The sequence below is a fragment of the Chanodichthys erythropterus genome, chromosome 19 (assembly GCF_024489055.1).
Source record: "Chanodichthys erythropterus isolate Z2021 chromosome 19, ASM2448905v1, whole genome shotgun sequence".
NCBI classification, from domain to species: domain Eukaryota; kingdom Metazoa; phylum Chordata; class Actinopteri; order Cypriniformes; family Xenocyprididae; genus Chanodichthys; species Chanodichthys erythropterus.
In genome coordinates this window covers 3,758,533-3,775,581 of record NC_090239.1, presented here as the reverse complement: position 1 = coordinate 3,775,581, position 17,049 = coordinate 3,758,533, and the positions used below count along the sequence as shown (strand labels likewise).

General features: G+C 36.8%; 1 protein-coding gene across 1 annotated transcript; it reads right to left on the bottom strand.

Annotated features, from left to right (window-relative positions):
- Positions 1-10,444: 10,444 nt before the first annotated feature.
- On the bottom strand, positions 10,445-16,102 carry LOC137007600 (sushi, nidogen and EGF-like domain-containing protein 1). Its single transcript, XM_067369161.1, has 9 exons — positions 15,987-16,102; positions 14,847-15,215; positions 13,070-13,096; positions 12,256-12,389; positions 11,893-12,171; positions 11,561-11,656; positions 11,121-11,268; positions 10,885-10,967; positions 10,445-10,791 (listed from the first exon to the last, which is right to left on the bottom strand). Exons 2-9 carry the CDS (start codon positions 15,142-15,144, stop codon positions 10,711-10,713), a joined length of 1,146 nt encoding a protein of 381 aa, XP_067225262.1. The 5' UTR covers positions 15,145-15,215; positions 15,987-16,102; the 3' UTR covers positions 10,445-10,710.
- Between the last annotated feature and the right edge of the window lie 947 nt (positions 16,103-17,049).

The following is a 17,049-nucleotide window of genomic DNA, read 5'->3' as shown; positions in this document are numbered from 1 at the left end:
TTTAGATATGGCTTCTTTTTTGACCTATAGAGTTTTAGCCGGCAATGGCGAATGGCACGGTGGATTGTGTTCACCGACAATGTTTTCTGGAAGTATTCCTGAGCCCATGTTGTGATTTCCATTACAGTAGCATTCCTGTATGTGATGCAGTGCCGTCTAAGGGCCCGAAGATCACGGGCATCCAGTATGGTTTTCCAGCCTTGACCCTTACGCACAGAGATTGTTCCAGATTCTCTGAATCTTTGAATGATATTATGCACTGTAGATGATGATAACTTCAAACTCTTTGCAATTTTTCTCTGAGAAACTCCTTTCTGATATTGCTCCACTATTTTTGGCCGCAGCATTGGGGGAATTGGTGATCCTCTGCCCATCTTGACTGAGAGACACTGCCACTCTGAGAGGCTCTTTTTATACCCAATCATGTTGCCAATTGACCTAATAAGTTGCAAATTGGTCCTCCAGCTGTTCCTTATATGTACATTTAACTTTTCCGGCCTCTTATTGCTACCTGTCCCAACTTTTTTGGAATGTGTAGCTCTCATGAAATCCAAAATGAGCCAATATATGGCATGACATTTCAAAATGTCTCACTTTCAACATTTGATATGTTATCTATATTCTATTGTGAATAAAATATAAGTTTATGAGATTTGTAAATCCTAATTTATACAGTGTCACAACTTTTTTGGAATCGGGTTTGTATATATATATATATATATATATATATATATATATATATATATATATGTCTGTGTATGTATAGTCTTTTTTTATTATTTCAATCCATTATACAAGTAAGAATAAATAGTCTAATTTGAGAATAGTTTATAGAGCTTAACATTAAAGAGAAAGATTTGACTCACGTCAGACTGCTTCTGCTGCTGCTCTTGTACCTGATGTGGATGAGCAGGAAGTTTCACTGATTTTAAATGTGTCTCACGCCATGTTTAGGGGGAAGATCTGGAGTGGACAAAAAAAAAAAAAAAAAAAAAAAAAAAAAAACATGTAATCATCAGCACGTCTTTTACTGCAGATATCATCTGACATTTAGATTTCAGATTATAGGGTTTACACGCCAAGTGTCTGAGATTGTCTGTATCCCTTGAGCAAACTCAGCAATGTAGTACTGTCATCTATTTATTAGTTGAATAATATTACTTTGGTAATATTTAATGCACATGCCCATTTCCTGCCACTGTTCTGCTCCGATTAAGAACTTAAATCAGGAAAGAGTGACAATGCGTTTTGCTTAACCACATTTTTTGTGTGTGTGTGTGTGTGTGACAGTTAACTAATACAACAAATGGTTATGAAAGTATCAGTATGTGCTGAAAGCTGTTTTGACTTTACTTTTGTATTTAAATCATGTCAAAATACTAAAAAAATGAAGTTCCCTTCCCTGATGAGTCACTTACATGTCTTACCAAAGAAACCTCCTTCACATTCTTTCCAAAAAAAGAAAACACTTTCTCATTTATGTTTATATAAATACTTCATCTACATTACAAAATGTTTACAACTATCTTCATTTCGTGGAACATAGACATATTTTGAATTGTCTTTCAAAAAGGCATACTATAAAAGGCTTATGATTATATTTTATTCTGTTTTCACTTGTAAAATTATATAATTCTGTTTTATATATTTTAAAAATTTATTTTAATAACAAGATACAAAATGTAATTAAATAATACAACATTTGCTTTTAAAAACACTGTGTTCTAAATATACTGTATTTTATCTCACACATACTCTGTCAATATTCTGTGGGCATTTTTGCTTTGACAATATTAATAAAGTACTATACTAGCTACAATCTCCTTCTGACCCCAAAAGCCCATCAGTTCTCCTTAAGCAGAGGGGAAAAAATATTCATGTAGTGAATGTAGGTAAAAAAAATTCCAGAACGTAGACAGTGCACACACCCTTCCTTGTTCACATACTGGGCTCCATAAGGGAAAGCATTAAATGCTTTAGAAAAAAGTCTTTTTACATTTATTTGATCAAAAATACAGTACAAACAGTAATACTGTGAAACATTATTACAATTAAAAAGTTTTCTATTGTGTAGAACTGGCCCCTAACTGAACCTGGTTTCTCCCAAGGTTTTTTTTTTTTTTTTCTATCTCTCTTCATTTCTGTCACCTGATGGAGTTTGGGCTCGTTGCCACTGTCGAGTTCTCCTTCATGCTGAGCGACATTCCTTTTCAAAACACACTGGTTTCTAACAAGGAAAAAAAAGCATTTAAAAAACATTTAATGCAGTTCTAAACCGGACATGCTGGAGAAATAGTGGAATGTGAGGAGAAATTAAGAATAAATGCATTAGATAAAAACAAAAAGCGCACACAAGGATTTTCAAGAATGCAAAAGCACCAAAAAGTTTTATAAACTGGTTCATACAACTTGTGCATTATATTTCAAGTCTTCAGTCAGGAAGAGACTGAATTTGAAGCTGTCATCCACCCATAATCCTTCCCTTCAGCAGGTTGTTAACCACTATTTCAGTAAACTGAACTTGAGGACCAGATTAGTCCCATTTGTGATTGAACAGCAGTATCTGATTCACTGAAAAGATTTGAATCAAAAAATTGATTTCATCAAATTGGATATCATCACATCAGTAAACTCTCATGAGCATACAAGCAAATCTAGAGTGGATGTCATTATGTCAGTGTACATCTGAACGGCTTAAATTTCAGTCTGTTCTTCACACAAAGCTACTGTAAAAACAATTTTGTGGTGTTTTATGTTCCTTTCAAAGCTTTAATCCTTCAAATAAAACCACAATAATGTAAAACTGGGGTCTTTACTGTCGTGTACTGAGTTTGTATTTTGGCAATTCTGTCAGTCACAAGCGTGGAAAAGTTTATTTCAGTAATTCAACTCAAATGTGGAACTCGTGTATTAAATAAATTCAATGCACACCGAATGAAGTACTTTAATTCTTTGGTTCTTTTAATTGTGATGATTTTAGCTCACATTTAACAAAAACCCACCAATTCACTATCTCAACAAATTAGAATACTTCATAAGATTAAAAAAAAAAAAAAAGAAGAACATAGGTATCGAAAAGATGCAGGGGGAGGTCTATAATATAATATAATATAATATAATATAATATAATATAATATAATATAATATAATATAATATAATATAATATAATATTATAATTATATCACTAGCTGAAATTCATTGAGAGTGGTGTGACAATGGTAATCATTAAATCGGACAAAAAAAAAAAAAATTGACTAATGCCAGAATAGTGATTGGTGGGTGAGCGGTGGTAATGGTGACAATGGTAATAAATGGTCACACACACACACACACACACACACACACACACACACACACACACACACACACACACACACACACACACACACACACTTATACATTTACACCTTTTTTTGTTCACTTCTGGAATTATGGAACTACTAGATTGTTGGTCACTGCACTATTAGTGTCTGTACATCTGTCTGTCTGTCTGTTAATAATAAAAAGGAAAAAAAAAAAAAAATGTCAGGCTTCTGAAAAGTATGTTCATTTCTATGCACTCAATACTTGGTTGGGCCTCATTTTGCCTGAATTACTGCATCAATGCGGTGTGGCATGGAGTCGATCAGCCTGTGGCACTGCTCAGGTGTAATGAAGCCCAGGTTCCTCTGATAGTGGCCTTCAGCTCTTCTGCATTGTTGGGTCTGGTGTCTCTCATCTTCTTCTTGACAATACCCAATACATTCTCTATGGGGTTCAGGTCAGGTGAGTTTGCTGGCCAATCAAGCACAGTACCACCATGAACCATTGAAACAGCTTTTGGTACCTTTGGCAATGTGGGCAGGTGCCAAATTCTGCTGGAAAATGAAATCAGCATCTCCATAAGGCTTGTCAGCAGAAGGAAGCATGAAGTGCTCTAAAATGTCCTGGTAGATGGCTGCGTTGACTATGGACTTCAGAAAACACAGAGGACCAACACCAGCAGATGACATGGCACCCCAAACCATCACTGACTGTGGAAACTTCTCACTGGACTTCAAGCAATATGGTTTCTGTGCCTCTCCACTCTTCCTCCAGACTCTGGGACCTTGATTTCCAAATGAAATGCAAAATTTACTTTAATCTGAAAAGAGGACTTTGGACCACTGAGCAAGAGTCCAGTTCTTTTTCTCCTTAGCCAGGTAAGACGCTTCTGACATTGTCTTTGGTTCAGAAGTGGCTTGGTACTTGGATTGTGACGGTTGTAGCCCATTTTCTGAAGATGTCTATGTGTGGTGGCTCTTGATGGACTGACTCCAGCTTCAGTCCACTCCTTTTAAAGCTCTCCTAAGTTCTTAAATCGGCTTCGCCTGACAATACTAATCTGTAACTTGCTTTGCTTTTTGTTGAGAACAGTCACCCAGAGAATGCAAAAGTAATGCAGAATGTAAAATGCATATCTTTAAAGAAAGAAATATGCTTGACACAACATAAGCTAATCAACATTTCTTTACTTATATTCTGTAATGATTTTTATTTTAATTCTGAGATCGCAATAGACGTGAAGGACTATAATGCACCAAGAGCTCGCTTAGATATTGGGGAGCTAAACCATTTAGAGCTTTATAAGTAAGTAGCAAGATTTTAAAATCTATACGATGTTTAATAGGGAGCCAATGTAATGTTGACAGAACTGGGCTAATATGGTCATACTTTCTGGTTCTAGTAAGAACTCTAGCTGCCGCATTTTGGACCAACTGTAGTCTGTTTAAAAGCCGAGCAGAACAACCACCCAGTAGAACGTTACAGTAATCTAGTCTTGAGGTCATGAATGCATGAACCAACTGTTCCGCATTTGTCATTGAGAGCATATGTCGTAATTTAGATATATTTTTTAGTAAGTAAGTACATTTTATTTATATAGCACATTTAAAAACAGCAAAGCAGACCAAAGTGCTGAACAGAGTATAGAAAAAAAAAATAATATTAATAATGATAAAAATGAAATAAAATACAAAAATAATAAAATAAAATAAAATCAGAATAAAACAACATGGTGGACAATATACTAAAATAACAGAGAACTAAGACTAATTTAAAAACTCTTGGGAGAAAAGATACGTTTTCAGCCTCTTCTTAAAAATGACAATAGAAGGTGCAAGGCGAATATCCAGTGGCAACTGATTCCATAAGCGAGGTGCAGCAATTGAAAAAGCTCTGTCACCCTTGGTTTTCAAACGTGATAGAGGGACATATAAGAGATACTGGTCTGCAGACCTTAAGGATCTACTAGTCAAGTCAAGTCAAGTCAAATTTATTTATATAGCGCTTTTACAATTGGTAATTGTTTCAAAGCAGCTTTACATATTAGAAGCACAGAAAAAAAAAAAAAAAAAAGGGAAGTGGTTAAAACTGTACAAACAAGCGTGGTAATATGTAACATATACAAGATGGTGCTACATTAAGCCAATGTCGGCTGACTTCCAGGGGTGGAAAAAACCCCCTAGGAGAAAAACCCAGCGTGCTAGCACTGGGAAAAAAGTCCTAGGAGGGAAAAAACCCCTTGGAAGATATATATATGTAAATGTATATGGAGATCAAAATCTGAATTGTACATTTTTATTATAGAGTTTAAAAATCGATTATATATAAATATATGTAAGCGGATACGGGGATCCTGGGCTACGTTGTAGTCAGGTCCAGACGCAGGTTCTCCATCTGACCTGGATACGGCCTGGATCCAGCACCCGGCAAACCTCAGGATAAGCAGAGAGACAGATATTAGCGTAGATGCCATTCTTGTTCTGATGTACAGGTATATCTAGTGTTATAGGAAATGTTCTCGGTTCCGGCCGACCTAATTATTGCAGCGTAACAATCCTTTAACGGATTTGAAAAATGTTAATGTATTGATAATGTGTTATGTGTATGCAAGAGCAAAGAGATGTGTTTTTAGATGAATGTTGAATAATAAGATCTTTTAAATAGGAGGGGGCTTGATCATTAAGAGCTTTAAAAACAAACAACAAAATTTTGAACTGAATCCTTAAGTGGACTGGAAGCCAATGGAGCGATGTCAAGATTGGGGTGACATGGTCAAATTTCTTTGCTCTGGTTAACATCCTTGTAGCTGCATTTTGAACCATCTGGAGGCGAGCAATGGATAACTGAGGAAGGCCCAAATACAATGAGTTGCAATAATCTAAACGCGATGTGATAAAAGCATGAATGACCTTCTCCAAATCTTGAAAAGACAAGAATGATTTAAGTTTAGAAATAATCCGTAATTGATAAAAACTATTCTTAACAACTGAATGTATTTGCTTGGTTAAGCATAATTCAGAGTCTAAGATTCCTAACCTGAGAAGAAACTGAGGGGAAATGATTTCTAAGTTCGTTAATGAGTCCATTTCTCACTTTTGGGGGACCAAAAACAATGATTTCAGTTTTGTCTTCATTAATTTGGAGAAAGTTATTCTTTAACCATTTCTTGACCTCATCAAGAATCAGCAGCTTTCAATGGAATGTACAACTGGGTATCATCAACGTATAAATGAAACGAAACATTGTGTCCTCTCATAATATTCCCTAATGGACACATAAGTTAAAAAGGAGCGGGCCCAAGATGGAACCCTGAGGTACACCACTAATAATAGGAGCTGAAGAAGAAGAACATTTGCCCAAAGATACAGAAAAGGACCTGTCTCTAAGATATGAAGTGAACCACTGTAAGGCGGTACCCTTGACACCAATCAAATGCTCTAAACGCCAAAGAAGTACATCATGATCTACAGTATCAAAGGCAGCTGTAAGATCCAGTAGCATTAAAACAGCATTTTTACCAGCATCAACTGCAAGTAAAATATCATTAGATACCTTTAACAAAGCAGACTCTGTGCTATGATGAGCAGTGAAGCCAGACTGGAAAGGTTCCATTAACTTAGCTGAATTTAAAAACAAGATCAATTGTGACTGCACAACTTTCTCTAACAACTTTGACAAGAACGATAGCTTTGAGGCAGGGCGATAATTATTTAAAGAACCCTCATCCAAACCCTGTTTCTTTAGCAAAGGTTGAACAACCGCATGTTTAAAACAATTAGGGACTTACCGAGCATCCAAAGATGAATTAATCAACGCTTGGATACTGGGGCCAATTTCAGAGAAAGATGCTTTAATAATCTCTGAGGGGAGAACATCAAGTGAGGTGGAAGTTATTTTCATTCGGTTAACCAGATCACCCCAGATCCTTTAACGAAACATGCTGAAAACGATAAAAGCATACTGGAGTAGCCAGTGAATTCAGAGTCTGATCTACAAACTGTAAAGTGAGGAAAGAACGAATGGCTATCACTTTGTCAGAAAAAAAAAGGTTAAAATTTTCTCACAAAGTTCAACCGAGGGTTCCCCATGAAACTGGCAAACTAGGGTTAATTATTGAATTAAATGTGGCAAATAAAATCTTAGGCCTATGTTGATGTGTAGCAATTAAATCAGAAAAATACCTTGATCTTGCTAATTTTGCAGCATGCTGAAACTTGAACAGACAGTCTTTAAAAATCTCAAAGGACACAGTTAAACGATCATGCTTCCATCTCCGCTCTGCTTTACGACAGGTCTGTCTGAGAGAACGAGTATTTTCGTCCAGCCAGTAATAAGATTTTTGCTTTCGTTGTTTCAGCTTGAAGGGTGCAATGGCATCTAAAATGTTAGAGCAAGATGTATAAAATAAAGTAACCAAATCATCAGGCCCAGAGGAAGACTCAGCAGCATTTAAGATAGATGTTTCAACAGCATTAGCTAGATAACATTCACTAAACTGAGAAGCAGTAAGCGAGTTTATAAAACGGGAGTAGTAGCCAGTAGGCGTAGTTAACACAGCAGAACTTATAGCAGAGACATTAAAAACAATGGGCTTGTGATCAGAAAAGGAAGTTTTTTCCATATTAACATTATCAATACGCGTCCCAAATGACAATATAAGGTCGAGAGTATGACCAAGGACATGTGTAGCTTGATTTATGTGTTGACTAAGACCAAAGGAATCCAAGACATTACAAAATTCAGTAACAAAGGGTCGACCTGGGCATGCTGCAGCATACATGTACATTAAAGTCACCCAAAATTAACATACGATCATACAAAGGCAGGATAAAAGTTACAAATTCAGAAAAGTCGCTTATAAAAGCACTGTTCAGGTTAGGTGGCCTATCGATCAATGCACAGAATAGAGTGGAAGAAGTGGATTCTAATGCGACACACTGCACCTCAAACGACGAGTAAACTCCAACGGAAACTGTCCACGTTGAGTGTTTGTTTAAAAACCATAGCAACCCCACCGTCCTTGCCAGCAGACCTTGGGATACTAATAAATCTATAGGTAGGCGGACAGAGTTCCTCGAAGACTGTTGACTCGCCAGCACTGGCCCAATAAGATATCCAAGTCATGACTGGTAGAAAATTCGTTTAATATAAAAGATTTGTTGCACACAGACCTAGCATTTACTAGAGCCATATTGAGATGAGACTCAGGTAACGAGGGCAGATCCATTTGAACAAAATCCAGTTGGCGAAGATTTGAGCAGTTTACTCCTCTGTGGCGAATCCGTGATCGCGGAGGGGCGGAGCAAACTGCCGAGCGAGAGAAGTCCGGAGAAAGAGTTTGATGAAAAACATATCTATAATCCCATGAGCGTCGCGTCAAGTGAAATCCCTCCAAGTTTAAAGTATCCAAGGGAAACTCCGCCGATTGTATGGAAGAGGCAATTGTCCGTCTGACTCTCACTCGAACACCACCACGATTACCTCTCTTTCTGCGGCGCTTCCTTAGAAGAGGAACGCAGCAAGGTAACAGGCGAGCATGCTCTAACGCGGGTAGGTTGAACGAGGATTGAAAACGAGAATACACGACACCAGTGCGCCAACATGCAGAATAAAAACAGCACAAACACCAGACGAGCAGGTACAACAGCTACAGACTCTGAGAGACGGCATGCCGACAGGTACACTGGCGTCCTCTTGGTCTTTTAGATGGAAGAAGGCGGTTTTACAAATACTAGAAACATGACTTTCAAATGAAAGATTGGTATCAAAGAGCACACCCAGGTTCCTAACTGAGGACGAAGATTTAATGGAGCACCCGTCAAGTGTTAGAGAGTATTCAAGGTTTTTTCGTGAGGAAGTTTTTGGTCCAAAGATTAGGATATCAGTTTTTTCTGAATTTAATAAAAAGAAATTTCCAGTTTTTAATCTCAGCTATGCATTCTGTTAGTTTTGTGGGCTAGACTCATTTAAAATGATGTAATCTTCTGGTTTTAGCCAGGTTTCTGTCAAACACAGCAAGTCTATAATTTCATTTACAATAAGTGCTTTTGAAGAAATAGATCTAATATTCAGTAACCCAAGCTTTATCATTTGTTTATCTGATTTATCTGTGATTTTCATTTTTTGAACATCAATTAAATTTTTACCCTTAAAAAGTTTTTTGTATTTACTAGTTCGAGGTACAGACACAGTCTCTATGTGATAATATCTAGGTGAAAGAGTTTCTATGTGCTGTGAATTATCTGAGTTCTGTGACATGAGGCGGCTAGCAGACGGTCGGTTTAGCCAGTTTGTCTGCGTCCTGATCTGGGCCCTGGTTTGTCATGTTTCAGCTCTAAGACTATTTGCCAAATTTCTAGATAGAAGAGCAGCACCATCCCGGGAGGGATGAATACCATCTCTTTTCAACAGATCAGGTCTGCCCCAAAAGCATTTCCAATTGTCTATGAAACCTATATTATTCTGCGCACACCACTTAGACAGCCAGCCATTGAGTGATGATAACCTGCTAACTATCTCATCACTCGATGAACAGGAAGAGGGCCAGAACAAATTACTTCTGCTGACATTGAATTTGCGAGTTCACACACCTCTTTAATGTTAATTTTAGTGATCTCCGACTGGCGAAGTCGAACATCATTTGTGCCGACGTGGATAATGATTTTAGAATATTTACGTTTAGCATTAGCCAGCACTTTTAAATTTGCTTTGATGTCAGGTGCTCTGGCCCCCGGCAAACATGTGACTATGATGGCTGGTGTCTCTATTTTCACGTTCCGTGTAATAGAATCGCCAATTACTAGGGCACTTTCAACAGGATTCTCAGTGGGTGCGTCACTGAGTGGGGAGAACCTGTTTGATGTTCTAATCAGAACGGAAGAGTGGTGTTTGTTCTTGCCACTATGCCGCCTCACAGTCACCCAGTTAGCCATTAGATCGACAAGGAAGGTTAGTTTAGAGGAAAAAAATAGACGGTAGCTAGCAGGCTAGCGGGCTATGGCTGACACTAGGTGATTACGCTGGTAGATTACTAGTAATAAATCGTTCCGTTTAGTAATACTATGCAATAGGTTAAGTAATCTAGTGAAAAACAAGAAAGTTATATTATGTGAATAGGATCATTGAACTGAACTTGTGGATCTCAAACATGCAAAGAAACCTAGTGCGGAAAGTTTAAGGAAACTGTTGTAAAATAAAAAAATAAAAATAAAAATCTCCATAGGAAAAAAATGTCATATGGACCTCTTTTTTAATATAAAACTTTAATGCTATTTTTTGTCATTAAAATGAAACCACATTAATAGGAAATTGGGGTCTTTTCATTCTTCACATGATCAATGGGATATTTGCTGTCATATTCTTACTGAACAGGACAGTTTCATTTCTTTTCCTGAAGGACACTGAATTTAAGGCGTTATCTTTTGCATATATTTTAACTTCAGCTCTATGCTGCTTGGCAAACCATTCTTGACCAGTTCCTGTTTTATCTGAAACAAAAGATGGACAGACAGATCAAATATTCCATGAATCATCTATTAACACTGTATTTTGTGTAAATATTCCTAGTAAGTTTGACATACTTGTTGTAAAACAGCATCAGTGTTTCCACTCTGTGTTAGATCTAAAACTGAGGAAAATCTCACTCGAAGTCCAATGACGTTTTCTAAAGAGAAATACACAAACACATAAAATACTCACATGTGACATTAATCATATAAAAACATTACATGAGGTTATATGAAATTGATCAAAACTCTGACTTGTAAAAGAAAAACAAAAGTATGTTATCTATTTCTAGAAAGACAAGACTTCTTACTGTTATAGTTATGTCCACTGTCCACCCTGAAGGCCCATCGACCGGGAACATTGACATTACTGGAGTTCTTGAGGTTTGAGATCAAGCTCCCGTTGTTTGATCCAGGAATCACAAAGTAGTCAAAGGAGTTTATTGTGTCATAACCAGCCTGAAAGTATTTAAACATTATTCATATAAACAGTGTTTATGTAGAGTACATATGCTTTATACACTAGTCCAGTGGTTCCCAAACCTGTCCTGGAGGACGTCCAACCCTGCCCATTTTGTATGTCTCCCTATTCCCGACACACCCATTTCAGGTCTTCCTGTCTCTACCAATTAGCACATGAGTTGAATCAGGTGTGATATATGAAGGAATCATACAAAATATGCAGGGCTGGACGTCCTCCAGGACAGGTTTGGGAACCACTGATGTAGAGTAAAAATTCTGATTCGTTTACCTCCACAGGATATCCCGTTACAGCAATATCACCATAATTCATCAGAATAAATGAAAAATTACTGCCTGAAATTAACACCACCTGAAACGATGTTTCCTGAAAAGATAACAGAAAAAGATTTTTAACAAAAAAAGACTTTAAACTTATTATTCACTGTTCATCTTTTCTTCTTTTTTATGAGCATTACTGACCAACCTTGTTATTTGTAGTGTTTTAATTTATTATATTTTTTGACACTTTTTATGTACTAATGTGTATTCTAAATTGAAAAAAAAACTGAACTGAAGATAAACATTAAAAACAGTCACATTTCAGAAGTATATCACTCTTACTGTGCTGGTATTGGGATAGTAAGCAACTTTATCCCACGTTGCAACAAAGACCCAGGAAGCGTTTAAGGTCAGATTTGGGAAATGATTGTTTATATCCAGAGTGGCGCGTGTGAGAACACTTCCATTAGTGTACTGATTATATGAAATCACTCCTCTTGCACGGTTGTCAAGGTTGGTCCAGAGACCAGCAATTATATCTTGGCTTCCATTAGCAGGAAAAGAGTAGGGAACAAACTGTGATGAAGATTGGTTGAATGTGAGATGTCCATTATTATTCACCTGAAACGTGAGAAATATTGTCAAAATCAGCCACAGGATACATGTGAGTTCCATCTTAGAATCAAGATGGAATCAAATTCTTACATAAATCTGCTGGTATCTGCGGCCAAAGAACAGAAATGGACTCAACAGTGGAATAACTGAGGAGCTTCCATCATCAGCAGCAGCGTTTCTCGTGTCTCCTGCTGCTGAGCCGAACGGGTAGAATATTCCTGGTGCTGCCAAGAGAAAAAAAATTCTGACATTTTTGTTTACATTTCACACTGATTTATGAGGCTCATGCTTTTTTTATGTCATGTGTGAGTTTGATTATTATTGGGATGATTGTGGCCTCTAGTGGCTGACTGGTGTAAGTGTTGATGTGAAATAATCAATAATAATCACAAATAATCACTACACACCTTCCTATAAAAGCAAAACTAAGTATATTCCCAATCAAAGTGCTGGTATTACCTGTTCATACCGGCCCACTTCAAGCACGGTTGCATCATAATACAGATCACAATGCACAGAGCAAGCAATACCGCAATGATGTGTGACAAAATATTGTTGAGAAAATTAGGAAGAAAATAAAAACTTTGAAAATGACAATTTCCACTATCAGGGCAATAATTAAGAAGTTTAAATAATATAGAGATGTTAACAATTGGCCTGGAAGAGGAAGTGTGTCTAGACTGGCCCCTCACACAGTGAGGAGGATGATTTGAGATTCATGAATCATGAATAATCAGTTATTACTTGTCCACGGCTCTGTAGTTGATGTTTCTGGAATGTTTGGTGATGTTTCTTAAAACAGCATTAAATTATGAAACACTTACATAAAGTATAAAAAACTGTTGCACAGGCGTATGATGAGTCTTTCATGGTTATTACCTTTTGAGAGTTATATTATTATTACCTGTAGTGGTTGCCAATGTGGTGGTTTCTGAAAGAATGAACAGAAATACAAATGCCATTAAATACCTCATGAACTCACTTGACAAGCACTGTTTTGTTCATGTGTTATGTATGTTCTACTTGTTGAAGAGCTTGTCCCTCAGTGTAGGGTGAATCATTAAAAGCTTTGATTCTTTTTCTTGGAAAAGAAAGACTTTGTAAATTTAATGTGTGTATCTGCTAATAGTTGATCTCTTACGAGTACACTCATATATAAACATATAGACAAGCTCAAAGTTAATAGACATCACAGGTGTCAAAAGTATTCACATTCATTACTCAAGTAGAAGTATAGATATAGGGTTTAGAAATACTTCTGTAGAAGTATCAGCTCAAGCTTTTTACTCAAGTAAAAGTGTAAAAGTACTGGTTTCAAAACTACTTAAAGTATAAAAGTAAAAGTAATGTAGGGAAAAAAAATGCCATTAAGGACAAAAGCTTAGGCCGCGCCAGAGGGGCCTATTGTGCACTCCACCTCCTAAAAAAAAAACATTTTTCTAAAGGCCATAATGACTATGTTATATTAAAATGTTAATGTTGAAAAATTTGGGATGCACTAGGCTTCCCGTTTCAGCCACATATATGCCCATTGAAAATGAACGCATTTTAGTACAATGCAAATACATTAAAGCACCATATATGTTTACTACTGAGCATTAACGTGTTTCATGGAGTGGAAGACATGATGACTAGTTGCCTATAAGTATTGTAATGGTGCAAAAAGTCAAACTTCAGAGGCATTAATAACCTTTATTGGAATGTAAATGTACATCCAAGCTCAACTGCAGGAATCTGTGAGGGCAACGGACAAGAAAAATGCGGGTAGTTTTGGTGTACCCAGGGCAGGCTTGGTAACAATCAGGGCTTGACATTAACACCCGCCAGATGCGGGTAGTTTTCAGCTGTTTCAGTTCACACCGCACCGACAAACGCCAACAAACTCGTCTTTGGAGTTTGTTGGATAGGTGTGATACCCCAGTTGGCGTTGGTCGGAGTCTGTTTTTACTAGACTGAACATGTTTAATCGGCGTTTGTTTGGTCGTTTTTTATGAAAAATAATTACTCCAGTAAAGTACAGATACCCAAAATTTCTACTTAAGTAAGGTAACGAAGTATTTGTACTTCGTTACTTGACACCTCTGATAGACATGAACTAAAAGAAACATAAAATACTTGCTTAGAATTGTTGAATTACATGTTTTAAATTCATGCATAAATATTCATACAAAATATTACATGGGAAATATCTATTTTCACATTTTAAAGACTTTAATTTACAGGCTAGTTATTCACTGTTTTCAAAACTAATGTGCTGCTACAAACATAATAAGCACCTAGTTAGTAATGAGAATTGGACCCGAAAGTGTTACCAAATGACATGAATATTAAATTTCAAACACTGTTTTATCTACAGCCTGTACCTACAGACACAAACACACCCTACTGAATGATCATCAAAACTTCAGCAGTCAGTAATTTATCTGTCAAAGTTGTGATTGGAGCGGGAGTACGGAAGGTAATGTTTCTAACTTCTGCAAAAAACAAAATAAATAAACAAACAAATAATGAATTTTAATTAATAAACCGATAGAAATATAAATTATATACTGTAAGTACAAAAGGCACATGTTAATGTTTTTACCTCACCAGTATGCAAAAAACAGACAGATGGTCTAACAATCTCATATATGTAATACATTACACAAACACATTCATGGATAAATGCAAACTATATTTACCTGCGCAGTATGCTGAATTACAGACATTTGGCTTCACAAACTCATAGACGTAGTAATTGCCAGGACAGGCTTTGACTTTAATGGGATTGGATTGGAAATAGCAGCAGTTATTGGTCAAGGAACCACAGACACCTCGAGTGACCACTCCATCCTCAACTTTTGGATGTCCTCCATTCAGCCACAGTGATACAGAAGTGCCACAGTGATACAGACCAACACATGTGTCTGGCATCTGAGCGCTCTGACCCTGAATGAAGAGACGATACCAGCCGCTCCAGCTGACCCAAGCGTCACACATTACTTGAGAGGAATGTTGATTGCTGGTGGCTCTCCGTGGATCATCCAGCACAGTGTAGTTATAACAGGGGTCTGTGAAAATAATAAATAAGTATTTTCATATTATACACTTGTGGCATGTGCTAATGAGAGACGATCACAACACACTGCTGGAGAGCAGTGGAACTTTTATTATGTCGTAATAAAACATACTTAAATCAGTTCATGTGAGTACAGTGGCACATTATAATCATTATGAATCTTTTGTGTCGAATCAGTGATTCGGATCACGTGTCAAACCACCAAACTGTCGAATCAGTGGTTTGGAGCGTCAAACTCACGTGATTTCAGCAGTTTGGTAGTTTGACACGCAATCCCAATCACCGATTTGACACAAAAGACTCATAATGCACGAAGCTTCATGAAGCAGTGTTTTGAAATCGACCATAACTATATCAATTAAGTCGTTATTTTGTTTTTAGGCTGACCAAAAATATTCTTGTTGCTTTATAATATTAATACTGAACCACTGTACTCACATGAACGGATTTAAATTTGTTTTTAGTACATTAATGGATCTTGAGAGAGGAAATGTCATTGCTCCCTATGGAGGCCTCACTGAGCCATCAGATTTCAACAAAAATATCTTAATTTGTGTTCCAAAGACGAACGAAGGTCTTACAGTGTTTGGAACACCAAGAGAGTAATTGATTAGATTATTTTCTTTCTTTTTTTTTTGGGTGAACTACCCCTTTAATCACATTTTAAATATGTGAAGTCCATTACAGACTTTGATGAAGATGTGAATGATTTTACTTGAATTTTTATATGAATTTACACCATTAATTAAAGGTCTGTAATTACCTGCTGTTGCTGCTGCTGCAAATGTTGTAATGGCTATTGAAGAAAAAAGAGCAATAAGTTGTGGCAGAACATAGTGAATCACTTGTGTAAATAGCCAACAGTATTTCAAGCATGACTTGATCCATGATTTGCTATACTTGCTGTTGAAAAGGCAGGGCTTAGTGCACCTGTCATTTATCGCCATGACGCAACTGAAAAGCGAAAGAGAGACTTGCCCGGGGTTACAAGATTTTCGGTTTCTGAGATTTTGGGTTTCCAAAAGCGGAGCATAGGCTGCATGAATATTAATGAGTTTTTAGTTCACAACTAGTTCACATTGTATCTCAGCACATTATTAGTGGATTATTACATAACGGTCACTATATTCTGAATGACAGACACTTTGTGTAACAGCATAACAACCTTCAGCTATCATCTGCAATGAGCTCAGCTCCTCGTGCTCTTCCTTTGTACCCTGCGATGGTTTAAAACTCAGTGTTTTATTAGTTTTGTTTTATTATCACTGCTTGTAACAACTGAAATAAACCTGTATAAAGGTTTTTGAGGACTTATATCTATTCTGGTTTTGTTTTTAAATTATTGTTCATTTTGATATGATGTAGGCCTATTGCTCTTCAAAAGGATTAATACAAATCTTTATGTTTAGGTTCACCAAGGTTGAATTTATTTGATCAAAAATAGGCAAAACAATAATACTGTGATTTGTTTTCTATTTTAATATACACTATATTGCCAAAAGATTTGGGACGCCTGCCTTTACATGCACATGAACTTTAAGCCGGGCACACATTTAACGACTAGCTAAAACATTCTAAGACTGTGCTCAACATACAAGCGATTGTTTCCTGTGACTGAAGCAGATTTAAATACTTATACATGGAATTTGAACACCGACTGTAATCGCAGACTGAATGCAACTGACTCTGACTGGACGCGTTTGAGCGCCATCAGTCATAAGTATCAATTTACATTCATAATCGGCCTTACAATCGTTAAGTGTGTGCGCAGCTTTGATGACATCCCATTCTTAATCCGTAGGGTTTAATATGGAGTTGGCCAACTC

Excerpts from the sequence above, each read along its gene's own strand:
- LOC137007600 (XM_067369161.1), bottom strand. The coding sequence starts at position 15,144 with ATGTGTGACGCTTGGGTCAGCTGGAGCGGCTGGTATCGTCTCTTCATT. Across the intron at positions 13,097-14,846 it reads TAATTCAGCATACTGCGCAG|AAACCACCACATTGGCAACC; the intron begins GTAAATATAGTT and ends TCATTCTTTCAG. Across the intron at positions 11,657-11,892 it reads ACTATCCCAATACCAGCACA|GAAACATCGTTTCAGGTGGT; the intron begins GTAAGAGTGATA and ends TTATCTTTTCAG.